A 27,253-nucleotide genomic window follows, 5' to 3' on the forward strand; every position below is an offset into this window, starting at 1 on the left:
ATTTAGGTGTACACAGACACACTGAAAAGCTATTCAAGCTTACATGAACGTATTCACTTTTTAAAAAATTTCAAATTGATTCAACAACCGTACATACCAACAGTGACAACAAAAACCTCTCTATGCAAGGGTGATTAACAGGATTACTAACTGTTCGCAAGGATAATCCTCTTCTCCCTTATTAGGGAGTTCTTTGGAAAGAACAGTCATGAGATAAAAACCTTTCTTCTGCTGGCTTTACCATCTATTAGATGGAGAAGCAGACAGTTCTTCAAGCATGCTTTAAATGAATTGTTACAGCACATTTGGAAAAAAAGGCTTATTGCAAAGCATATCCTCCATCAAATATGAATTTTAGTTGCAATATTCCCCATGGCTAAAAATATTCATTTATCATTCTGTATTAAATAAAGTTCACCATTGTGTTTTAGGGCAATCACTAATTTGAACTAATTGAGGTGGTATTGTGAGCATGAAGTACATTATAATACTAGTAGCATTCAAATTATTTCATCTAATACAGTGATGAAAATCAGAGGATTTGTATTAGTAACAAATGACATTGCTAAAAACTTGGTCTTATGTTTTTGCTGTAGAAGACAGAAAATAGGATCTATGGCTCAGAGCTTTTAATTTCCAATACCACTTGGTCTGAGCAGGTTTTCTTCTGCTAACTGTAGTAAAAACCTTATAAAGAGCAGTTGAAAAGCAGAACCCCAACCTTATCTTGAACATCAATACGAGATCCACGCTTTAAAAGCAACTGAAGCATCTGAATGTTTCCACAGCCAGCAGCAATCAGTAGTGGAGGTGTTCCATGCTAACAACGAAATACAAGCAATGATATAATTAATTACTGAAGGATTAAGAAAACAGTAGAATAGAAGGCAGGCATTGAATAGCATTTCTGGATTTCCACTTTCAAATTAAGTCTTTTGGAAACATTATATGAAAATAATTTATCCCTTTTTTCAAAAAAAATTGCACAGAAATTCTTTATATTTTTGAGATGGATTCATGATATGTCACAGTAAATTTACGCTTTTTAAATTATGAATACTAATATTAAGCTATTTTTAGCCTTGTTTGGCAAGAACATTCCCTTTTGCAATCTCTTTGCAGCTACCACACCACCCTAGACAAGACATCAGCAATATCTAGGAAAGTGAAATGGGATCACCTGTTTAAACAAAAAAATACAGTGGTTTCTTAAATGGTTCAAGACCCCATCACAGTAAAATAACATACATTTTGCTTCTACACTGCTCTTCATGAATACTTCTGAAAGAACTTTGTAATGAAGGTCACTATAACCATGCAAAAAAGTGTGACTTTGTCTTGAACCATTTAAGAAATCACTGTATTTTCTGTCTTAATGGCCAGTCCTGTTTCACTTTCCTAGATGTTGCTTGCTGATACATTGAAATACCGTGCAATTTCATTACTGAAAATGAACACCGCCACCTAACATGTTCACATAACCCCACTCTGCAGTTTGCAACTGCTGTTTCTAACAATGCTTTACAAAGTCAGTTTTAGCGGTCTGGTTGTTCTTAGGTATTCTGCCATCTTCATCGGCCACAAGAAACAGCAACTGCAGCCAAGAGTGAAGGCTGATACTTGATACACCACAGTTCCTGACCATAGATTTGAATTATACTTTTGAAATGCCTGGGCAAAAAAATCCCTTTTCGGGCCCCATTTTAATATATCTTGAGAAGACTGAACACAAACCACACGAAAATTTCCCCTAGAAAAAAGGCAGAATTTTTTCCCATTCCCTTTAGCCTTTTTAATTTCAGGTGATACATTTCTATTTTACAACCACACTGCTCTATTCAACAGGGTGGTAGCTGGTCCCCCACACACCTCACACCTCAACATAGACCCACACTACCTTGTTGGGTTGATTGACATCGTAATTTGCCAGAGATCCCAGAAGGTGCTGTAATCCAGGAACATTGTCATCATTGATGGCATGAATAATAGCTTTCATCACAAAAGAATCTTCCTCATCCTTGCAATTAAAGGTGAAAGAAGAAAAAGAGTTAGCTTTAAGAAAAAATCCATATCTAAACAGCTGCCAAGACATAAAGAAAATTTAAAACCTAAAGTTTTTGAAATATTTTCTTGTAAAAGAGTGCTTCAGCTGCAAGCTATAACCTTTCATGAAGCATAAGGCTAGCATGCATGGATGTTATTTGAAAACTCACACCAACCCCTCCCCCCAACACACATTTTCTAGTAAAATATGCTTCCCTCTTCTTCACACACAAACCTGTTACTCACTGAGATTCCACACAAGTTCCTTTCATTAGGTGTATTTTTTTTTTCTCATAGGAAAAAGAAGATGATACATTTGAATAGAAGCAATCCTTGCATAAAATAAAATCATTCTATGCATACATATGATGATTAAAAAGCCCAAGAATGAATACCAACTGAAGTATCAGGTTTCGTGCCATCCACAGGAGAGGTGCTTTGGTCCAAGCTTTCTATTCAAATGGATCAGTCAAAAATCTAGAACGTAAGTAATAAGCCTAGATATGTCTGCAGGTGTAACTTTAATATTCTCCTTCACACTAGAATTTCAAAGAGCTGAAATTCACAGAGCCCATTATATGGATTGCTCTTACCTCCTCTCTCCTGAAGTTTCAGATTTTTTAGGACACTAATGTTGGGCTATAAATCCTTTCTGCTGCAACACAGGTGTGAAATGCTGATCCAGTGTTAAAATCATACAGATAGCTGAGGTGGGAGGGGTGGTAGGCAGGGAAAGGAGTGCAAGAGGAGAACAAAGAGTTCAGAAGCCAAAAGATAAGAGGAGAAAAAGTGGAAACATGAGCATGGAGTTGCACAGGAGGGACATGGGGAAGATAGTATGCATGAAAAGGGCTTTGCAGAAATTCTGAAGTTGATCCTAATTAATGCACAGAAAAGATGATATTCCCCAGCTCTAAACATATTAACACACATTCCTTGCTGATCACAGGGAATTTGTGAAGTGTGTATTAAAACTTGTAGAGTAAGCTAAGATGAATGCTCATGGATTTACAAGGATTTGTATTTACAAAACATACAGCAATTGCTCCTAACTACTCTAGTCATATCTAATACTACAAACTGAATACTGGCCAAGTCTAAAGTTTCCTCCTTAAATAACTGCTTGTGGTGACACTGCTGTCTAGCATGCATTGGATTTAAAACAGTCCTAATGATTTTGAATATTCGGTGAAAAAAAAAGGAATACCAGGAATATTATATTAGCCTACACAATGATGATGTAAATGATGAGTAAAATTCAGATGACACTTTTTCACCATATCGTTGTTACAGTAGAAAAAAAAACACTCATGAACCAAACTTCACAACCAAGAGACGAATTTTTTACACCAGGTATCTGCCTCAACATGCTGAGATGAATTTCAAGGTTTCAAGATGCAGAAGATCAAACTAAGGATAATTGATTTTTGTAGCCCAACAATCAATTTCTTCCTACTTATGAGATTAGTTAATTATGCAAAATTTCAAGAGCTTAATATTTCTGTTAGTTAGCATTCTAAATATATAAGAACACACTTACCAGAGTATCATCACTTCTAGCGACACTCATGCTACTTCTGGACAAGAAAGATCTTGATAATCTTTGGCACAAGGATATTAAGCGCACTGATTGCTTTGTATAAATAAGAAAAAAAGCTTTGTGTAAAAAAATTAGAAAATTCTGATAGGATGCTCCTGCAGATTTTAAAGGACTTAGCAGAACAAACTGAAGTTTGACTTCAACACCCCATCTGCTTTTTATATTGAATTTGATACTTCAACTTTTGCTATTTATAATCCATCAGAAGCACAAAGCAAACAATCCACACACAAGCATTTGTATGCAGATCATTAACAAAGTCCTCCTCTCCATATTACCCTACTCAAGCACTTAATTTATTCTCAGTGACAGAAGAAAGTGTCTCTTCTTCCTTCTTTTTCACTCTTAAATGTGCTGACCTTCCCCTGGAACAGGCAATGCTACTGCATTTGTATGTCACCAACATTTTGATGTGTTCTTGAATGACTTACTTTCCATTTTCGTCGTGCTGCAAACTTCTTGAATTTCTCCATATTCACTGCAGAAGCTTTTCTACTGAGTGCTTGCTGAGTGTCTTTCGGCTGTGAGCAAAAGGAAAATAAAGCTGCCCTAAAAATTGCATCCTTTCTGCATGTAAGACTCTGTCCCTCAGCGATGACTTCCACTTACATTATAATGTACTCCAATCCTACTGTAGTAATAAAGTAATTGCAAGCACATAATTTTAATATTCAGGATCTAGCCTGGCATAGAGATGGAATTTCTCAAGAAAATGGTGTAAGGGAAATCCAGACCTAAAAATGCAATACTAAAATGGGCTTTTTCATTTTAAACAAAAAACACCTTCAAACATCAGAACATTCAGCCTTGTCCTTTACTTCCCCCTCTGATAGAGGCATTTGGTTTCCAAGATAAATCCTGTCTTCTGGGAAGATTTCCTGACTGATTTTAAATGCAGTCAATCTTTCTTACAGGCTCAGTGTTATCACCTGGATGCTGCTGAAAAATTACCCTCTCCCCCCAAAAAATCACATCCCACCTACTAGTGCAGCAAGCTCTAAGCCTGAATCCTTTCAAATTTTTTATGGGCTAATACTAAGCACCAATGACTAGAGGAGTATACCAAATTGTGCATTTTATGATCCCATTCTTGAAGTAATTTTTACAGATATCTATCTATCTATCTATCTATCTATCTATCTATCTATCTACCTATCTATCCATCCATCCATCCATCCATCCATCCATCCATGTATCCATCTATCTATCTATCTAGATATCACAGAATCATGGAAAGGCTTGGATTGGAAGGGAACTAGTTTCAACCTTCCCTGCCATGGAAATGCAGGTAAAGATAGTGGTAGGAAAGGGGAAAAGAGGATATGACCAGTGGAGTGAGAATAAAGTGCCTGCAAAGTTAAGTTATAAAGCAAAGTAGTAGGGTACAAAACAACCTGTCTCTTTGCACAAGTGTGGAATTTGGTCCAAGACAGAACAACTTGCACAATGCTTGCTTTAGTGGTTTAAAATATCATGTCAATATGTTCATGTCAATATGAAGTATCAACTATTTCAGATTACCTCAGCAAAAAGTCAGCAAAGCATGGTCAAATTTGTAGTTTGGCACATTGGTGTAGAAATGCCTGCCCTCGGACATTGTACTGTGAACTGGAGCAGCTGTGGCACAGATAAATAATTTGCAAACTGATTCTCTGGGAAGTGGAGTGGGATCAAATACCCACTGTGCATCCCCATATCCTGGGAAATCAATGACACTGAATAGGTTTACAACTCACAATCAGAATGTGATACAGAATTGAAAAAATTCAAACAGTGAAACAGGAAGTGGACCACCACATCAACTGTGGTTGACCCTTCAGTCTAAAGGGTAAGGACAAAAGAGAGATAATTTTTTTCCCAGTCTAAATAAGGGCATTAGAAGAAGAAAAATTATTGTCAATTGGACTGGATTCAGTGACTGCATATTTGTCAGTGCAATGCTCTCTGAAGACTAGCTTCTCTGTCTGACCATGAGTTTAATTCCCATGGTGGGCTACTTCCCTACTGCTAACTCACATAGAGCATATATTAATGAAGCCCACATTCTGCATGTGTTAGCTTCCATACAGACAGCTTTCCAAGACAGTAAGTTACATTAGACATTTATGAAAATACTCCATGTTAAGGAACTTGAAAAGCATAAAATGAAGAATGATTAAAAACAGGACAACAAAGAATGAATGGCATGCCAACCTTGATCCAAGGATGCAGCAAACTGTCTTGAATAGTCATTCTCTTCCTTTAGGAGAATAAGAGACAGAGCTGTTTCAGATATTAATAAAATGCATACTGTTTTATGTTTATTAAACAATCATCTCCAAATATCATGTAATTTTAAATACTAGAGATGTTAATGTCATGCAGAAGAAAAACAACTCACTTTGGATCTTTGACTAGAAGCCTTCGTATAAAGTCTTTAGCTAGGGCACTGGTATTACTGAAGAATTCTTCTTCAAATTCATAATTCACAGCAGACACATTTGCCAGTGTTTCCTGTTTGGTTTCTCCAAGAAATGGAGATGCACCACTTAGACTGCAAGAAAGACAGAACATCCCTCTCATTAACAGCAGTTGTAACACTACTGCTTCAATCCTCTGAGATCAAAAAACAGTAGAAAGCCAACATTTTTCTTTTCCGTTTCAAGGCTGCAAATGTACTTTCATGAAGATGTGATGTAGCAGGGCAAAAAAATTTGCTGTAATTTCCAAGAATACTGTTAAGATATAGCTGCAGGAAAGTCACCTACAGATTTGAAGACAGTTTCCCATGCTAGCTCAATGCTGATTAATGGCAATTCCTTCAATAATTATACTATTGCTTTTAAGATCATACAGTTTCAATCATGATGTGCAGTCAGAATGGTTTGATTTGTACAGACATCACCAACACCCCAGAGGATAGAGTAAGAATTAAAAAACAACAGCATTTGCAAGAAACACCCATAGATTTTGGTACTTACAGAATATAAGTTATTACACCAATGCTCCTGGATTGAAGGAAAAACAAACAAAAAAAGAATGAGGGAGAGGAGAGAAAGACAGATGGAAAAAGAGAGAGGAGAGAAAAAAAAAAGGTTAGAACACAAGAATAATCATGAGAGATTTATTTCAAGTAAGATCCAATAACTTACCACATATCTGCTTCAAGACCAAGAGGCTCATAATTTACTATTTCAGGAGCTAAAGGAAAAAGCAGCAAGATAAGTACCTAGGCAAAGAACAGGCATAAGTCTCACTCTGAGTCCATGTATGTCAGAGATAATAAGTTAAGATGCTGACAGATTAAAACACCTTAATGCAAGTCTAATTTGAAATCAAATGCTAAATTTGCTCATTTAAATTTCAAATGTCACGAATTACACACAAATTTCATTATCTGTAAATCAACCAAGCCAAGCTAAGCCACAAATACTGTTTCACAGACTGAAAAAGAATAGTTTGAAGAAACAACAGTTTTCTCACCAACAAACTCTGGTGTTCCAAAGATATTTTTGAATTCATTTCCAAAGTCGATTTTGTGTGCTAAACCAAAGTCAATAATCTTGATTCGAGGCTTTGGTACATTCCTGTCCAACAACATTATGTTTTCAGGCTTTGAGAAGGAGGAAGGGGGAGAAAAAGAGAGATTACACACAGGTACAAACGGTGGACCAGTGTTCTTCAGCATTGAACATTCCTTTTTACCTCCATTAGACACTTGAATTGTGTTTTAGGCAGAAAAATCATGTCTTTTCCTATTATGATCTAACATATGCTAAAAGTTAACTACAGTAAATTAGGATTTCATGTTGATGCTGGAGCATTATGAATGTTTTCAAACCAGCTGAAAAAGGCATCTAGGTCAGAATGTTTCACCCAGATCCCATTCACATTAAAAAAAAAAAAAATCGTAGTCCTCATTTTTTATTTAGGGTTTGTTTACTCAGAATGGTTTAATTTTGTCAGGAGGTGCCATTTCCCTTGAAGAATCTTACAGATGGGAACTATTTACAGTTCAGTAACTTCTTTCCAATGGCTGAGTTTTCCCCTGTCTACATAAGCTAGAAAAACAAAACTGTGCCCAAGATCTGCATGACGACTGATTTGTGGCTAGAACGACAAAGGACTTCAATGGATCTTGCTTACTGTTGTTGAAGTTTTTATCTGTTCAACACACCTTAAGATCAAAGTGGGCAATTTGCAGAGAGTGGAGATACTGAACACCATTAAGTATCTGTTTGAGAAATTCTGTGGCTTCCTCCTCCGTGAGAGATTCTTTTTCAGCTAAGAAGTCGAAGAGCTCCCCACCTGCAACACTTGGAGAGCAGAAGCACAGTTACCGACATGCTTGTTTTAACCAGTGGGCTCCTTTTAGTAGAGCTGTCCTCAAACCTTGAAAAGCCTTGAAAAGGATCCAGATGCTTTAAATGTTTCAAATATCAGAAAAAAATGATGAAAATTACTTAATTCAATACCCAAAAGAGTTGGTAATTCTCTCCCTCCCCCTGAAAAGAATACAGCAAAAAGAGTCTTACTTTCAGACAAAAAAAAGCTTAGAAAACCCAAACAAACATGGTTAACAGTATTTAAATTTAAATGAAGTAAAAGCCTCCTACTCTCTGTATGCACATTTAAAATAATAAAATTAAATATGAAGTAACAAGACTCAAAACATACTAACATAATGGGACACTACATTATCTACAAAATAAAACATGAATTGGCTCATATCAGTAAAACATCAGACTTCTACACCCTCTTTGAAAAATAAAAAAAATTTAAAGTTTATTTTGAAATATTTATTGGCAGCTGTTCTACTATTTAGTTTCTAAACTCCCCAGAGCATCCAACTATTTGAAAATAGATTCTGTTTTTGAAATACTGTATTACATGCAGCACCTATATTGTATTTGTGCTCTAACATGACAATGTCTTTTCTACAATGAAATGCCCTTAAGACTGTTTCCAGCGAGTGTTCTAGTCCAACTGCAGAAAGAAACGAGATAAGACTGGCATTTGAGAGAGAGAGAGGAATAAAGAGAAACTGACCCTCTTCTCAGCTCAGTCAAGCAGCTCTTGACTCAGTCAACAGTATAAAGAGATACTGAAGTGCTAGAATTACAGCTATTCCCAAATAACAGACAAACACATTTCAGCTGAAGGATGTATGACTCCCCACTGTGGCAAACTACTTTTCCCATCTGTGAAAGCAGGGGTATTACTTGGAAAAGTCTTAGTGATTGCAAAAATGGTCATAATACCCCGTGTTTTTAACTGTAATGATACTAAAACAAATTCAGAGAATGCAACCTAATTTTTCTTGCTTTTCTGCAGGGAAAGAAAATAATCTGTTCATGACTTAAACCTCTGATTACAAAACATGAGGTTATGATTAACATATAACAATAGGCAAATAGTTTGGGCAAATTTCTGGAAATACATTTGACTTCTTTATCACGTCTACTTTTTAAAAGACTTGAACTGCATTATTGTAATGCAAATTGCATGAAAAGTGTATTTTAATGAGTTCTTGGAGCTTTCACTGAGCTGCCTAGACAATAATGAGAGTATTGTTTTGGGTATTATTTGTGTTGTAATATTTTCTGCATGAAAGCAATTATTGAAACAAAGTGCCATTAAAACATAAGAATTATAGACCGTAAGGATGGGAGGTCATTTCAATGATTTTTTGCTGTTGTAGAGACATTAAAATGGAATTCCTAATGATTAAATCCAACTTGTTATTTTACAGAGGCTGGTCAGAAGCATCTTTCAAATAGACAGACACACGCATGTTCTCTCATTGTTTGCTTCTGACTAAAAAAAAAAAAAAAAAAAAAGAAAATGTTTTCAGGTTAATGTCCTACCTCTGCAGCACTGCACTGAATGGTGACATTAAATTCCAATTATTGGGCTAAAGGCCTTAGCATCACATGAAGCTTGCTTCTGCATGTTTACAAGTGGATGTTGGCTGCAGTTGTTGAGTGACTGTAAACTGGAGCACAGCCCCGCCACATGGAGGAGGCAGACTCACTGTGGCTACTGCCCCAGCCCTGGGCAGCTGTGGCAGCAGCCACAGCAAAACACATCACCTGTGTGCACTCAGCATGGTTTGGCACTGGGCTAGCTATCACACAGGTGGGGGAACCAGAGAAGAGGGATCCTCCGCTGAGTAAGAGTTCGTAAGACTGCACAAAAAGACTGCATCTGGTCCTGCTTTTCAAGCAGCTGGAAACCCTGCAAAACAGCAAAAGCCCCTGTTGGTGCTTAAATCATACATCAGCCATCACAAATACTAGAGAAGTACTCAGGCAGGCATTTGAGGCAATGTCTTCTCCAAGCACTGTACTGTCCACCCTGCAGCCTCAAACAGACTGTGACAGTGTCACACAGGTGATGTTATGTTTCATGGCTGGTAAAGCCTGCTCTTACTCCTGTTGGCATTTTAAAGACACACAGTCTGTGAAACTTAATAGTCATCTATGATTATCACTGATTATACACATTCCTTATAGAGCCCCAAAAAAAGATTCAATTTCTAAAGTTTGCAACTTTTGGAGATACCTGCATTTGTAAGAGATTCTTCAGTTTCTCCTTATCTGCAATTATTCTGATTCTGTACTGCTGAATACTATTCTTCTGTCTTCATCACAGGTTAATTGTAGTGACATTTCTTTAATGCACATCATAAGCCTTATAATTGTGTGCAATAAAAAGTTATCTGTATTTCACAGATAATATACCTAATACTGGCAAATCTCAAAACTGAGGGCCAGAGCAGGTAAAAGACTTGAAATGTTTCTTTTTTCTTTTTTTAAAACTGAAAGTCCATTAGCAAAAGCGGAAGATTTTTCCCATCTGTTGTGTGCTTCTTCGATGCTTAAGTACTGTTACCCAAAGTGACTTGGCAGCCCTTGCTGAATGAGTAGGCGAGTGAAGAGGGACGAGCTGTTAAGCACGCAAAGTGTTGTTCCAGAAGTAGCTGTGCCTCTGGTCTGTGGGACTTTGGTGTGCCCCCTCATGTTACACATCTCACTCTTGATGTCTAGGAGGAGATCCTGTGTGGGTTCACCTCAGAGAGGGGGCCACTGTGAATTCTGCTGGTAGCTCCTCAGATGAAGGGGCGAGTTCCAGAAGCTTGGGGCACTGCCATAGCTGGCAAGCACAGTGCCCATCTAGCTGCTCCTGCTGCTTACTTATGGTAGGGACATAAAGTATGAGAGAAAAGCATTTTTATAGCAATGATGAGTAAAAGGTTATACTAGCATGCATAAGGAACTTCGGCTGGAAGCTCAGAAATGCTTGGCTTCCCAGAAAGGTCCCTCTATGCCAGGCAACCTCCAAAAGGGGCCCTTCTCACACGCGCAAGGCAGTGACCCATTTCCACATGGGAAGTTGTGTTTTTCAGCTTCCTCTTCGTGCTTGTCAGGAGACTGCTTATGCCTTACCCTTCTGCTGACTCAGAAAGATCTGATATTAAGCTGTACTATCATGGCCATACAAAAGCCCATGGTATCACTGCAAGGCAATCTTCAAGGGAGTCATGGAGGGTTAATACAGGTCCAGAGTCAACATACTTTACAAGTTTGGCTTCCACAATTAATTGACTGAATTACAATGTCCTCAAATTTATCAGAAGATTTCACTGGCCTTCACAGATTTCATCATTGGATTATAGATGTAGAATAACTAGATGATCTTGACTAGACTTCCAGATTTCACAGATGAAGAAATGGGTTAGAAGCCAGTAAAGGCTGTGTAACCTACCGTAGCCTTCAAAAGCCTCCTAAAATGCTCTTGCACTGTCTAGTCCTGTGCCTCAGCCAGTGTAACAGAGTCCCACGATATACAAACACTGCATGTTTTAGTGAACCAGAGCCTCCAAAAGTGGAGCCAGAAGGCAAGGAGAGAGCCCCACTGCACCAGTGTGGATATCCCATCTCACACACAGAAGCAGTGTTAATCTAAAGAAGAAGGCACAGGTAACTTCATATATCATCACTTTTGACTGGTCTTTTTGAACATCTTCTACCAAGAAGTACACTGCTTCTACCTCCATTACAATGGGCCCTTGTTTCTAAATTAGCTTTGGGGATGCTGATGCACACACAGTCTGCTGCAATCTGACTGAAACCAAACCATTGCATGGGTTTCCCAAGCCATGCAAACTTGCTCTCAGCCTGCCTTTGGGCCTCTACAGGGGGGCCCACACAACCAACATCCAAAAGACTGCTGCCCCCAACCACCAACTGGATAAAGATGCTTCCTGAAGGGAGTGGAGGCAAAAGGCTCACCAAGCACTAGTGCATCTTCCTGTAGAAGACTTTGGAGTATCTCTGCCTGGTATCCGCAGGAAGCAGAGAGCTTTCAATTCCTCTGTTTGCTGGTAGGAATTACCAGACAGCTTCCTGATGAGTTCTTCTGTGCCCTAAGACAACTCTAACTGCCAAAATGCTAGAAAGAAAAGGATGGACAGCAACCTATACTCACCAATTCAGATTAACAGAGAAATCTGATTACAAGTCAAGTCACAGCTAAATTCTTTTACGGCTGCAAAGCCTCCATGTTCACCTTCACATACTCTTTTCCTCTAAAGCATTAATTTGTTCACGTTTCAGTATAAAACCTTTCTGTTTACATTTAAATTAAGTCATAATTTTGCAGTCCTAATATGTTGTTGAAATATCATGCTCAATAAAATAAGAGTTTGTGCTTTGTGGCAGTCACATCTTAATTTCACCTAATTCTAATGTATTATTGACCATGTTATAACACAGAAAGTCATTAAGGGCTGAGTAAACCTATTCCATCATCATAGCATGAACTTTTATATTGTTTTAAAGTAGTGGAGGACATGTTTTTAGAAGTGTTTTGTATAAACATTTTCACTAAGAGCAAAGCTGGTATGTGCTATTTCACTGATACTTCTAGGCAGAAGCGCTAGCTTTCCTGAAATGAGAGAAATAAATTAAAGCTTTCAGCTGACTGCATTCTTTTTTATAAAATGCAATAGTGGTAAAAGCATTTCCCAGTCTTCCCAAAGGAAGGTTGACAGATGTGATTGCAACCCACACACCTCCCTCTGGGAAATAAAATACATCACGCCCATGGAGAAAGGATTTCTGGATAGTGCTTTTGCAAGTTGCCAGGCTTTCTTAGCTATGAAACAGAACTATAGCCAGATCTCAGAGGAAGTCATTATGGGAACCTGCTCAGGGAACTTAGAATCAATTAACCTTCAAAGTCAGCATGGTCACCTCGTAATGACTCAGTCATATGCTATGATCTCACTATGTATTATGCAATAGCACCTAGATGACATAATGATTACCTAAGTATTTCTGATGCATTTAAAAATCTACAAATGAACCCTAAAATCTAGGCCCCCACCCCTTGAAGAAACATTTATCTTCCTTAAGATTTCAAAACAACATAAACCAAGTTAAAGAAGCATGCCATCAATTTATTCCAGTTTTAAACAAATGCAATTTGATAAGTTAATCTGAATTCTTCTCTAGTCCAAATATTTCTTCTGTCACCTTGTAAAAGAAATGTTTTCCCTAGGGATTCTGTGGTCAAATGTATCTTGTATGACAGCCAGTTATGCAGTTGTCAGCTGAAGACTAGATTCATATATTATTACTTCTGTTTTATGTAAGAATAAGGGGGTTTGCATCCATTTCACTGCCTTTATGAATCGTGCAGTTACTAACCCACTCCTCGGAAGTACAAAGTGTACAAAACATTTTGAAAGAGCAGAACAGGGCGGCTAGCTCATTAAGTTACCTACTGGCTGAACAACATTGCACTTCAATTTTCCATTATCTAGCTACCAGAAAAATAAAGACATGTTCCAGCATCACGTCTTTCCATTTTCTTTTGTTCAGCTTCTATTAGAGACGTTAACTGTCCTGAAATTCTCTTTTTAGTGTGCCTAAATTCTTCAATTATACTGAACAAGAAGCATTGGCCTCAATGGCCAGCCAGAACACACACACCAAAACCTGGACTATAATTTAAGCAGTTCAATCCCACTATGTGGGGGGAGGAGGGGAGGGTGAGCCTGATCACTCCTGTGAATCTCTTCTGCACTCAAACACCACTGGTATTCAGGTTTTCTTTACTGAAGTTCCTGAAGTGCCCAGACTCTGGATAGAGCAGGTGGTTACCTTGGCCCAGCTGAGTGCCGCAGTATTTTGATCTCATCCAGAACATTCAAATTTAATATATGAAGCACATTCCGGTTTAGCAAACAAAAAGGGCAATGACTTTGCTCAGGGACTGTGGCCTACAGAAACCAATTCTCCCTTTGAGACATGCTCACTGTGTGGCAGTCACACCAGCTCTAGAGCCTTTCCTGTCATCTCTGTCAAGCCTTTGTTCTAACCCGCCTACATATTCTCTATATATGCATATAGTGCATCTATATGTGGGCTCTGAACTTAGGATTTTGAAATCCACAGGTGGCACAAGATCTACAAATTAGTGTCACAGGGTTTGCTAACTGCCTGTTACATCCCAGAAGCACCAAATACTTAATTGTCCTCTCAAATTTCAGTGCAAGGCCACTGGAGAATAACTGATTTACTTATGGGTAAAATCAACAAAAGTCTTAGAGGTATTTCTAGCAAAAGACAACTAAAAATTAAAGAAACCCCACGAAGACTTCAAGTTTCTCTGGAAGACAGGCTATAACTCTCTTCCCAGGCATAACTGTAAAAAGTTAAATTAAAGCCCTTAGAAGACAGAAGAAGAATTTAAAGAGTTCAGTTATTTGCTCTTATTTACTCTTCAATGATCAAATTGTTATAATTTTTAAACAAGGATGTAACATTCTCTCCTTGCACTGTTCTGTTTTGATTAACAATATGAAGCTACCAAGAAAGGAGAAACTCAGAGACAGTGTCATGCACAGAACTAAGTTTAAAAGAAAATTAATGCTTTCAAATGAATCATAAATTCTAGTATTTAATACACAAATGCTTCTAACACTTTCAAATGCTATTTTTAAAAAATGTATAAAACAGATAATAATCGCTCAGAACCATGCTACAAGAGTTAACCACTTAAATTAAGATTTCAAATTCAGAAATGAAGGGTTTTTTTTGCAGAGAAAAGTATGAGTTTTGCTAACTCCATCCACAGCTTCCAAGTAAAAGGAGTCAGGTATTGCTACCAAGTCATTTTAAAAAATGAGACCACTTGCATTGCTTTGGTGAATTCTAAGGAATAAGTGTACAATATAGGATGAAAACATTTATTTTTTGTGTTGTAGCAAGAAACCATAACCAAGGCTCCACAAAGAACAACAGATTGAGTATATTTTACTTCTGCAGTCCAAATAAAGACATAATAAAGTGGAAGAGAAAATAAAACGGAAGAGAGAAACTATGCATCCAAGGCCAGAAAAAGGGGAACCAAGTAGGTGCAAAACATGCTTGAGGAAATAAAGTAATTATTACTGTGCAGAGACATCTGTACTTTCTAGACTGTGAAGTCTGAAAAAATGATGGCTTCAGCAGAGTTCACTAGAAATAGCTTAGTACTGCTAACACATAACAGACTCTAATTGCTGCAGCTGGATAGAAAAATGTACTATGAAGTTCTGACAAATTCAATTATTTGTATGATAAAAGCAGAAAAAAAAGAAAAGTATTAAGGTTTTAAGTTAGATGAGGAAAAGACAGTGGCTTCCAGTTTGTATGTAATATGTATAACATACCTTTCAAGATGATGAAAGAGTCCACAGAGTGGGAATTTAAAAGGTTATTTCGAAGTCAAGAAAGGAGACACCTATCACTAAGACCTGGAGTTATGAAAATACATCAGAATGCTCTAAATGTACCAAAAGACTGCAAAAAAAAGTTTCTTAAAGGATATCTCATGCTTGTCTGTGGCTGCTGAATCTTTTAAGGAAGAATTTGGTTTTAAAAGTTTCATAAATTAAACGTTTCATAGAACTTGGGTTTTTTGGCAAATCAGTTTACTGATAAAAGGTAGTTGAAAGAAAAACTTCCCAACACCTATGTGGATAAAGTAGCTCTGTGTTGTATTCAGTGCTGTGAGGACCTGCTTGGCCACTGCAATAATTAACCAACTGCCCACATATCCCTGCATATAAATCATGACCTTGAATAGAATCAGAGAATGGTTTGTGTTGGAAGGAACCTTAAGTTCCATCAGGTTCCAACTCCCCCGCCACGGGCAGGGTCACCTCCCACTAGACCAGGCTGCTCAGAGCCCCAAACAACCTGGCCTTGAGCACTTCCAGGAATGGAGACCCAGAACTTCTCTGGGCAACCTGTTCCAGTGCCTCACCACCCTCACAGTTAAGGATTTCCTTCTAATATCCAATCTAAGTTAATCATCTTCCAGTTTGATGCCACACTCCCTCATCTAGTTAACTGCTCACACTGAGAAACTGCCTATTAGTAAGACAGAAAAATGTTTAGGAGGTTGTATGCAATATAGCAAACCTCTTGTTGAAGCAGAAAATAAAAATAAATAGTGAACAGGCCAGAGACCCTGTTGCCCTGGGACTGTGTGTGTTGACATATGGCAACAAAAGGGCAGCTGCAGTTGTTCAGTTATACAAAATTGTGCCTCTGTGTGGCATACTGCCTCATAACTGTAGTCAGAAAAGAACACAAGTGCCAGGAAATATACTAAGTGGAAAATGGACACTTAGGGTACATTCTGAGGGTAGCGAAACAGGTTATTTAATGAGATTTCAGCTTTATTTTTGTTCATATGAAATTGTTCTGTAAGAACGAAGACAGTCCAGTGGGTAGGTTCCTAGGCAAAACGTGAATATTAGAACGTCGGAGAAAAAGGATTACATATTTAATGTCTAAGCATGCAATTAAAATGACAATCCTGTCTTTTCAATAGCTTTATGTAACATCACGGTGATTTTGAGAACTACAAAACTTTGTAGCAGTTAGCATATTCAAGTTTACAAAAGGACTGCTAACGTCATCTTTTCCTGTCAAAATAAAAAAAATGCATTGCCTTTGTGATATCCAAAATAGCACTTCTTCAACTTGAAAAACTCACGAAGCAGTTTGGAAAAGTGAAAAAAAATCTCCAACTGAAACTTTATAGGGATTGCGCACCTCGCAAAACAATTACCTAAATTGCAATGCAAATAGTTTGCTGAACTTCATGCCATCAAGCCTATGAAATATGCAGACTGTCATTCTTTTGCTCAATGGGCAGCAGTGGGTACACACTGACACACACACAGCAACCTTGCTGCCAAAAGAGCTCCTATTCCATGTGCAAAGTGGGGGTGGGTGGAATAGTCCCATTCCTCCTACCACTGCCATCATTACGTCTCCCTCACAGCTTTCAAGTACAGACACCGGCCTGATTTCATCTGGATAGATTTCAGAGCAGAAGGAGCTGCAGAAGCAACAATATTCTGACAGTAAGGTTATAGAGCAAGAAAACATGAGATTGGTATCAAGTGGGGAGAGGAAGAGGCATCACACTAATTTTTCTGCATATTCATGTCACACTTCAAAGAAATCTGACCAAAACCCACAAATAGTAAGCATATAGGGAACTTTTACTTTATACAGGATGATAATTTAGTTTGGAAAAAAATACTTGTTTAAATGATCCAAATTTGGCAAACTAATGCAAGTTTATACAACTGGAACTAAAAAACCAAGGCAGACCACAACTATTCTAGTCCATCATATGCTGGACTAGAAGTGTAAAAATATGTTTGCATAAACATAAAAAGTAGTATCATGCATATATAGACCATAGAAAAAATGAACTCCAAAAGCTACTTCCCAGTTTTCTTTTTAAATCTTACTGTAAATCTACATGTTACTGAAACCATGCAACACTGAAGTATCTTTATAAAGTGGAAATACCATTTCTGGCTAGTAAACAGGAAGACAAAACCTACATATGAAAAATCACATGAACAACCAAGAAAAAGACACAAGTGCTGCCCAAGATTCTGGTACCAAGTTTTCTGCTTGCATGAAATTCTTATTTTAAAGCATGGTTAACTGATACTGAGCAGGTATGGCAATAAAAAGTGCCCAGCATACCATCTGTGTAAAGATATGCACATTCCAGCAGCAGGCACTGACAAATTCTTAACAGGTGACTAATGCTTAACTCCTACAATTGCAGGCTTTAAGGAAATGGAAGCCACACTTGAAAAAATGCAGAAGTAGTCTCTGCTGACATGTTTACCTCAATCTATTAGCAATGACATTGGATGAAAAATTGGGAATTAAACCAGTATGAAACAGTGTGAAAGTTCAGTTCTCATTTCAACAAAAGAGAACTGGGAAAATTCTGTTCTGTGTGGACTAGAGAATGAGAAAAAGCATTCACTGAGGCCACTTCACACCAATACAAAACACAGTAAAATTTGCTAAACTAATCTCCACTTAGAATCTCTATTTTCCTGTGCTCTGATCTTCAAATCAGTTTAATTAGTTCCAGGCTATTCTTCTGGATGCACAACATCAACAGTGATTAAAGTCGAAACCAGAAAAAAGAAATCCTAAATATGCTGCCTTTTTTTTTTAACTTTATAGTGCATGCAGAGTGAAAAATATGTAGAAATCAGGAAGCTACAACACTGACTTAGAAATGAAGATTACTAAGGCTATTATCTATTTTCTTCTGGGGTGATAAGGAACTTCCATTAAATCACTGCAATCCTCAAAGTGTCTGTTTTTAAAAACCAAAGAAACAAGTATTCTCCTGCTTGTCCATGTATCTCTAGAGTTACTTACAGCTCCAGAATAAGAATGACATCTGTTTTGTTCTCATAGACATCATGAAGTGTAATCACATTAGGATGACGAATCTCTTTCAGTATGCCAACTTCTCGCTCGATATCTTCCCGGCTTACTCCACGACGGCTGGATTTCGTTCTCCTTTTCTTGATGAATTTTGCTGCAAACTGCTGACCAGTACTTTTCTCACGGCATTTTTTCACTACAGCAAACTGCCCACTAAAAAAAAAGAGATGATGAGTGTTCAGTTCTAGAAAATTTAGAGTTAAGAGTAGTCTATTTACTGTGGTGGGGGAAATCAGCTTTTAACTCTGCTTAACCTAAGTACAGTACTGCTTTTTATGCCATCTAGAACATCACTTGGAAAAAACCTAGAAGAGGCGGAAAAGGTTATTTAAGATATGCCTGCTGCATCACATGTACACATTTCAGAAAAGGTAACACCTTATCAGTGAGGACCACTGGATTCTTGACAAATACGTGCACTGGGGATTACTGGGCAAAAGTAATGCTTTCTGGATTTCTCCTCCCATATGCTTGATGAATATTTTTGTTTTGTTCTGAAGTTCGGACAATTCATAGTTTCTCACAATCTACATGATTTGTCAATATTCATTTTATTCCATCCTCAAGTTAGTTTTTTAGTAAGTTTTTAAAACAAAACTGTGTTTCCTGACACTGCTTTGGATTTTTGAAGCACAGAATAAATACAATAGTATCAAGAATTACAGTTACTCTATCATCTTGTTAAGTACAAGTTTGAAGATAAGAAAAGTACCAAGGCACTGAGAAGCAAAACCTATGTTTGTATTACAAACCAGAAGAATCTCCAGGAAGCTGCTGACTCCAGCACACTATCATTGATTTACAAGCCTGCTGCTGCTGGATGATCTAGATCAGAAATCTCCAGGAGTCTAATGTTGACTTAAAGAATGAACAGGATTTCTAAAATGTTTTTTCTTTTAAGTTTCCGTAATCTCTTGTTGAGGATTCTCAGGAAATTCTGTCCCTGCTTTTTTCACCATATGAAGGAATCACAGAAGTACAGAATGATGCTAATGAGAACACTTTTTGAAGTTAGCCTACTCTGTTAACTGAAGAAGGGCTGCTCTCTAAAGCAGACTCAGAACAGCATATAAATCAGAGCTAGCCCTAATAGGTTTGACTACTTGAACAGCCATATAGCATTCAGAGCTGCACATTTCATGCCACCATTACTATGCTGATCCCACACAGTACGCTGAGTGACACACGGTCTTGAACTGGGACATGCAGTTGGACAAGCCTAAATGACTGTCACCTGTAGAAGGGCAGGGTAAAGACAGGACCTCTCATATGAACCCTTAAAAGACACTCTAGAGTAGCCACCACCACCTGGGAAATCTTTGAATGCAGCCATGGGTAGTGAGAGAAGTAAACTTTGAGAGAAGTCTTAAGTCAGCTATCTTAAGTTGAGGTTTAGATTTATTTTAGTATTATGATAACCATTCAAGTTTCCTTCTTCATTGTTTAATGAAATCAATTCATGAACTTGAGAGAAGACTTTATGTTGTATGAAAAATAACTTTGACTTAAATTCCACCTGCCCCCAATTCTACACAAAGTTTTCAAAGATGAGATTTGCCATACGGGGTTCCCCACATTGTTATTACAAACTGCAGTGGACAGAGCAGTGCTTCAGAGGACACCATATCCTCCTCTCCATCACACACAGGTTGGAAGACCTGCTTTACTTGCCTGGACTTGGCTTGCTAGTGTTATCAGAGATGCTCTTTGGCATGTAAGACATTCATATGTGACTGAAAGAGCCACAGACCTCTGGAATACCTGTGTTGTCCTACACTGGCAGCAGAGAGCTAGACAAGGCGTCTTAAGGCCATCAGCCTCCTCTGTCTGGTTCAGTCCAAATTCACAAAAACTGAATTTGATCTCCAAGGTCTGAGCAATTTAGCACTGCTAGGGTAGAAGTACTTGCACTGATGAATTGAAAACACAGCCTTTCTGGCTCTTGTTTCCAATGAGAAAAGCAAGTGATTGTCTCATACTCTCCCACAGAGCATGTACATCTTGACAGAGATACAAAGCTTTATTTAAAATGCAGTCAATTTTGCAGAAAATTCACAGTTTCAGAGAAACAACGAAGTGGAGTAGTAGACAGACGCAGATATCATCACATCTCCAAACAGCTACTCAAGCTCATGGATAACAAGGAAGTCAAAAGCTGCTGTTTGTCTTTTGACCACATGGCTGGCTTTCAGACTCGAAGTCTAAAATGCCCGATAGAGGAAGAAAACTATTTCTGTTTTTGATTCATCCACAGGCTTGTATGCTACATGGCTAACCACTTTCTTATCAATGCTCAGTCTCTAAGTTTAGCGAAAGCTCCCCCTTCAGTATGGAAAATCAACAAAACAAACAAAAGAAACAACCCTGCCTCCTCACCCCACCCCCCCGCAATCCCTACCCAATCCCTACAATGCAAATTAAACAAACCCAGAAACAACAACCCCCAAAATATAATACTAAAACCAAAATTACACCTAACATCACCTCTGGAGTAAAAAAAGGAAAAACATAAACCTGAACTACACAGACATACAATACACTCTCATATCCAAGAAGACTTAATTATAAAAGTTGATGGGGATTTAGAGTTGTCTGTGTTTTCCTGACATGAGGATTTTTACATAGTATTATTCATATTTGAATTACATCATTCCCCAAAGCCACACTTCCGATGCCTTTAAGGCTAAGTGTTTAATCTTATTTTGGCAATGGGTCAACTATGACGTTACAGAATGATGTTGACCTCCTGGAACAAAGGGATCTACATAAGAGAAGTAGATCTCCTCTCATCTGAGAGATGTAATTTATTTTTTTCAGTCTTCCACTATTTTCTATGTTCACAACAACCTGTTGGAAGGATGCCGTGATCTATTTCTATTCAATATAGAAGTGTTATCAGAAGTACAATACTTTGTTTAAAACACATGACTTTAAAGATTGGTCTCATCCACAGCTTATAGGAGGTGAAGTGCCCAAAATAGACACTGCTCATGACTTGAAGAAAGTTATCAACTAACCAGTATCTTGAGTAAGTGCCAGTTACACACCAAATAACCTTTTTATTCTTGCTATTGTGGTATTTATTCAGCACACAACTGCAGAATTAGCTGTTATTAAACGCTGTACATGCAGATCACACTTAAGCTGCAATCAAAGGGGCTGTTTCATGCCTGTGATCCCTAAGCCACACCATTTTACAACTCTCTCTAAACTCCTGTTTTAAAAGCAGAGGAGATGTGCAAAATCAAAAGGAACTTACTGGGCTTCCCCATGTAGAACTGCAGCGACAAGCTGATATAAATCAGCTTTCCATGAGCTAACACTCATAGAATATCCAGTAATATCTTCCCACAGATTCTATATTTTCAGATTTAGCATTCATTCATACAGGATCTTCAAAGCCAGAAAAGTCCCTTAGTTTTTTAAGTTCTCTTGCTTTTGTAGGTTTGATTTAAAGTGCATGGAGTAAAAAAATGACTGCTCTTTTAGAATAAAATTACCCTAACCACCCTGCACCCTCACCCTGAAGTAAATCACAAATTTACACTTAATAAAGTTTCTGACATCATTCTTCTTCCACACAGCAGAATCAGGTTAAACAGAAAGAGAGGATGAAAACTTGAAGTAAGAACAAATATTTCTGCTAATAATAGTAATTTGTTTTGTGATCTTGTAATCCTTAACTCAACCAGCCCTTAATTACTACTCTAAACCTACTCTTTGTGGGACACTTGGCATACATCCACATCCAGATTTTTCAGACTCACTTCAGAACAAGTATTTACCCATTACCTAATCATGACATTTCTGCATTCTTTTTACATCATGAGACACACTGCCCTTTACAATAAATGCATGTATAAGCAAAAGTCATGCAGACAGGGGATGGAAGCACCAAAAAAGCCCCTATATGTCAACCTTTATAGATTCTTGCTTAGTGGGATCACAAAACAACTACTCATTAGCATGAATTAAGGAAAGTTTTAAACACAGAGACATTTGATTTAGAATCAAAGGGAAAACACAAAAAAGTACTTTAATTTTTTCCACAAAGATGATGACAGTGATCAGGGGTGGCAGACACCCTTTACTCCTTCCCACTCCCAGACGTCTGCACCACCTTTCCCCAGCTAGTTCATTCTGTGAGGGGTAAAACTCTTGCCTCAAGAACCTGGTGAAAGCTGGAGACAGAGTTGGTCAAGTAACCCCTAGGGACCAATATTCGAGTAGTTATTGCCACAACAGGTGAAGAATGGGGCAATTTTCCATGCCATCTTCTGAAGAATGCTCTCAAAGTTTAATGGAAGCAGGAAATCGGAGTAAGGAAAAGGCATTAATTTGCCACCAGAGTAATTAGATGCCTTGGTATGTTTTAACACGTAGGAATTTTTCTCCTATTTAAAAATTTGCTATTCAGTACACAACTCTGAAAACACAATGTACTGACGTTCAATTACTCTTACTATTTGTTTGACGGCTTCTCTTTTTAAAATTACACTAATCCAACAGAAAGAGATTTACATAATAGTATTAGATTAGCCTGTGAAATAAACTCAAACTCAACCATGGGGCCACTTGTTTCCTCCAACAGAACACCTATCAGCATACTGTACACACACTGGTCTTTCCTCAGAGATCTGCTGCAGGGAAGGCCAATGGACCAGGGGATGTGCAGCCCCGGGAGCATCCCAGCATCAGCCAGCTCTGCCAGCAATCACTGCCATCCATTACAGCGGTCTGTCACCAAAGGCATCTGACCTGCTTCTGCTAGTAAGGTTAGCTCTCACAAAACTCACTGGTGAGGCAGCAGTATGCAAGCCTTTTCCAAAGAAAAGGAACACTTGTCCACAAACTTGACCACTTGGTAACACGAAGGAACAGCACCTATATTTGGCAGGAGAAGGAGCTGGAAGCACTTGAAGCCTATTAATCACCATAAACTTGTTTCAGGCTGCACATAGACAGTTATCGGAAAGGGCACGGTGGCCATAGTGTAACAGAAGTAGTAATTTTGGGAGTCACATGAAAAAAGCTGTACTAAAGAAAAGAAAAAAGAGACGTTGCACATGATACCGTATTTAAGCTAAAGAGAAAATGCTCCTCAAATGATACATGAGTGACTAAGCAAAAGAATAAACCAGTTGGAAACTGATGGTGGACCACAGAGATCACTGTTAAGAACTGGCTCTTTCAAGTACTACTAGTATAGAAAAGCAAACATAAGGTTTAACTAGATCTGACTGTGGAACAATAAAAAGTTGAGTTGCTGCAAGTGCACAGGCAGGAGAGGAGCACGTGTTAGGCAATTGTGCAGTACACTTCCAACAGGTGCAGAGTTAAAATGAAGTTGCAATTTACACCCAACAATATATAATGCATGCTGCTACACTTTCCTCAGAAATATTTGAAAAGCAGCAAAGACAAAAAGGACAACTGCAAGGAATGGGAAGCAAAGGGGAAAATCAGACAGATTTATAAAAAACCCCAAGTGCACTAACCCCTGGTATTTCTGAGTTCTGGTAACTCCCAATTTTTGAATTCCTTGTTATGCACAGATGAATTTATACACTTATAAACTCCACATCTTTTCAATTATTTTTTCTTTATTTCTGACTTAGAATAAATTTTGGTGTCTAATTACCAAGTTCCAAAAGTACCGAGATTCCACCATAATGACCCAATGTATGTGATGCTAAGTCTGACTATCCTTCACTGTGAATACATCAAATATTTAAAGTTATTTTACCAAAACATGCAAAGTATAAAAATAATTCTTCCTTTATGTAATATTTTAAACTAAAAAACCCTCAATTTTCAAAATGAACTCTATTATTACTGTATCATTTATTTAGATACCTTTTTTGTCTCTACAGATCAACTGAAACTTCTGCTGTACTAGCTATTCATATACAGTCGGAACAGTGTAACTGTTAACTTAAAAATTAATTTAATAGAAGTATTTTGATAGTATCTATGACATGACAACATGAAGCAATCAGAATTTGAGGTTTCAAGCAGTGTAAGAAGCAGGTGGGCTAAGTCAAAATTTTAAGCAAATTTATGGACTGAACTACCTACCATAACTCTGTGTAACTGAAGTCAGGTTGCACGAAGGACCAGAAAATAAAGAATTACAGTGTTATGACTTAACCCTAGATGCCAATCAAGTACCTCTTCCCAGCCCCTCCATGGTGTGATGGGGAGGAGAACCAGGAAAAAAATTAAAAACTCAAGAGTTAAGATAAGGACAGTTTAATAGCCGCAATAATGTAAAAAAAAAAAAAAAAAAAAAAGTAAGCTAATAAACCCAATAATAATAGCAATGGAAAGGAGAGGGTGAGAGAGAGAGAGAGGAATAAAACTCAAGAGAAAGAAGCAATGCACAATACAATTGTTCAGCACACATCGATGCCCAAATCCATCCCCCCGCAGTGACTTCCTCTCTCTAATGACAAACTCCCCCTGGATTATATACTGGGTATGGTTTTCATGGTATGGTATTACATGGCAAAAATTGGCCATTTTGGGTCAGCTGTCCTGGCTGAGCAGTCGTTCCCAGCTCCTTGTGCACCTGCTGGCTGGCAGAGCACAGGAAGCTGAAAACTCCTTGCCTTGAGGCAGGCACTACTGAGGAGCAATGGAAACCTCAGTGTGTTACCAACATTATTCTCATGCTAAATCCAAACCACAGCGCTGTATGAGCTACTAAGAAGAAAACTAATTCTATTACAGCTGAAACCAAACACAAAGAAGTAGAGAATTTGTCCAATCCATTATGTTCTCCAGCATTTTAAAGCTTGTGCCTCGTATTTTTGTGGTTTGGTTATTTTAAAAACAAATCATCATGCCTTTTAGCTATGTATTTATATTCTGCAGAAATCCTCTTGTGCTGTCAACCTCAGCACAAAACACAGATGAAACTGGAGGTTTCTGCTGCTCTGCTGATCTCTGTAATTTTATAACCTTGCTAACAGACTTCTCTAGATGTTTACTAAGCTTACTGAAAAATGATTTTCTTCACTGTCTTCTCAGATACCCAGAATAGCCACTAGTCCTATGGAGGACATAAGGGCATGACAGAAAGTTTTATGACAGATCTAAATAAGGTATCTCAGAAAAATATACATGGTTTACTGGGGTTTTTTAAAATTATTTCTTAAATGTTTTGTACTGTTCCAAGTAGTGTATGAAAATTTTCATAGGAATAGTTATATTGGAGATGGGGAGGAAGAGAAAACGAGATGAAAAGACAAGAGTCTATTACTTTGTCTGTGTACAGATATGCACGTGCATGCAGTACTGAGTGTTACAAAGTGTTTTAATTCCTTACTGTGAGGGTGGCTTATCATAGAATTAAACTGTTTCCTGTGCCACACATTTAAAAAGGCAGGTGCCTGCCACTGGCAAGGCTCCCTATGGAGCCTTTTTATCCATTTATGGACTTGGTCAGGATCACATCTCACTGAACACACCTCCTCAGTACAGTAATTAGTTAAGCATGAGCAGATTAATCAGATGGCTGTGTCTGGCTGGGAGAGAAGGGGATGAAGAAAGACAGCTATGTACTGTGCCTCTATGTCAAATGTAAGACCAAGCATGCCTGCACAACTTTCCACGTCCCTTCCCCAGCACCCTCACCTAAAGGATCGGCATCTGCTTGTGATTTTCTTACTCTGCTGAGAGAACCACGATAAAGTTTTCCCAACATACTTAATGTCAAACAAGTTAAACAGTTGGAGCGTGAATGCATGCACACACCTGTGCATGCATTTGTTGAACTGAAAAGCACTTATTAACTCGTACAGTCCATCAGGCAGAGAGAAGGCTCCTGTATCAGCAATTTGGCAGTAAACATCAACTGCAGATGACTGAAGAACTCTTCACATTTACAAATAGGAAGCTTAGAAAAAATGCAATCTCGCCGCTGGGCTGAATTTCATCAAGTAGAATAAAGCGCAAGTTTCAGCCACTCTGTGTACATATGAATATGCACAGCATCTCTATATATATTACTCTGAAGATTTTAAAAACAGGAAAAAAAATGAATCAATTATATTTTGGGATTATATTGTGAACTGAATAGATATTTGATATATTTTATTGTAAGAAGTAACTGAGTTTCAATCCTTGAAAAGGGTATTAATTAGCAACATAGCACCTTGAAAAAGAAATTAAAAGTCAAAATGCTTGCAGTATTTTCATCCTGCTGCTGTAGTTTGTCTGAAGGCTAATGCATAGCCCTTGCCAAATATGGCTGCTATGTAACCAGAAGAGAATGAAGTCTTCTCCTTTATGCAAGGAGAGTTCCTTGACAATTTTTTCCTTTTAAAAATGGCTTCGTTTCAATTCATAGCTCAAAATTGAACAGGATTTCAGTGAAATCCTGTGTTCTGACTGGATTACATCAATTCTCCCCATGGAGGTACAAGTAGTTTTGCTCAGTGTGATTCCCAGGTGTTGGCATATGACCTTGAAGGGGGGAGAAGAGTAGAAGGAATTATGAAAACCAGAGACAGAAATGCTTTATTATGTGATTCAATGTGAAAACAGTTATGAAAACACTTGAACAGAAAGTGATCTAAGTTTTGTTTGTGTTCAGAGGAAGGGTTAAAAGGGGAAGAATGGCAAGGAAGATGGTTGATTTGCTCAGGCTGGGAATGCCAAGGGCTGGAGAATATCAGTGGGGGAACCCATATGTAGGGAAACCTACTGTTTATCCTCTATCTGTCTGGAGAAGCAGAATTTCTGTGTAGAGATAACATAGGTGTTTACAGGGACTTGTAGACCCTATCCC

General features: G+C 38.0%; 1 protein-coding gene across 2 annotated transcripts in view; it reads right to left on the reverse strand.

Annotated features, from left to right (window-relative positions):
- DAPK1 (death associated protein kinase 1) overlaps positions 1–27,253 on the reverse strand; it is an 82,819-nt gene that overhangs the window by 22,859 nt on the left and 32,707 nt on the right. For both annotated transcript variants that reach the window (XM_066181716.1, XM_066181717.1), the window contains exons 3-13: positions 18,391–18,612; positions 7,800–7,938; positions 7,106–7,235; positions 6,775–6,823; positions 6,604–6,630; positions 6,024–6,176; positions 5,837–5,882; positions 4,075–4,164; positions 3,584–3,676; positions 1,898–2,017; positions 722–820 (exon numbers count right to left, since the gene is read on the reverse strand). In XM_066181716.1, the coding sequence (XP_066037813.1) occupies positions 722–820; positions 1,898–2,017; positions 3,584–3,676; positions 4,075–4,164; positions 5,837–5,882; positions 6,024–6,176; positions 6,604–6,630; positions 6,775–6,823; positions 7,106–7,235; positions 7,800–7,938; positions 18,391–18,612 (1,168 nt within the window). The remainder of the gene's footprint in view (positions 1–721; positions 821–1,897; positions 2,018–3,583; positions 3,677–4,074; positions 4,165–5,836; positions 5,883–6,023; positions 6,177–6,603; positions 6,631–6,774; positions 6,824–7,105; positions 7,236–7,799; positions 7,939–18,390; positions 18,613–27,253) is intronic.

The sequence above is a fragment of the Chamaea fasciata genome, unplaced genomic scaffold (assembly GCF_029207755.1).
Source record: "Chamaea fasciata isolate MVZ Bird 193981 ecotype frontalis unplaced genomic scaffold, bChaFas1.0.hap1 SCAF_4, whole genome shotgun sequence".
In the NCBI taxonomy this organism is placed as follows: Eukaryota; Metazoa; Chordata; class Aves; order Passeriformes; family Sylviidae; genus Chamaea; species Chamaea fasciata.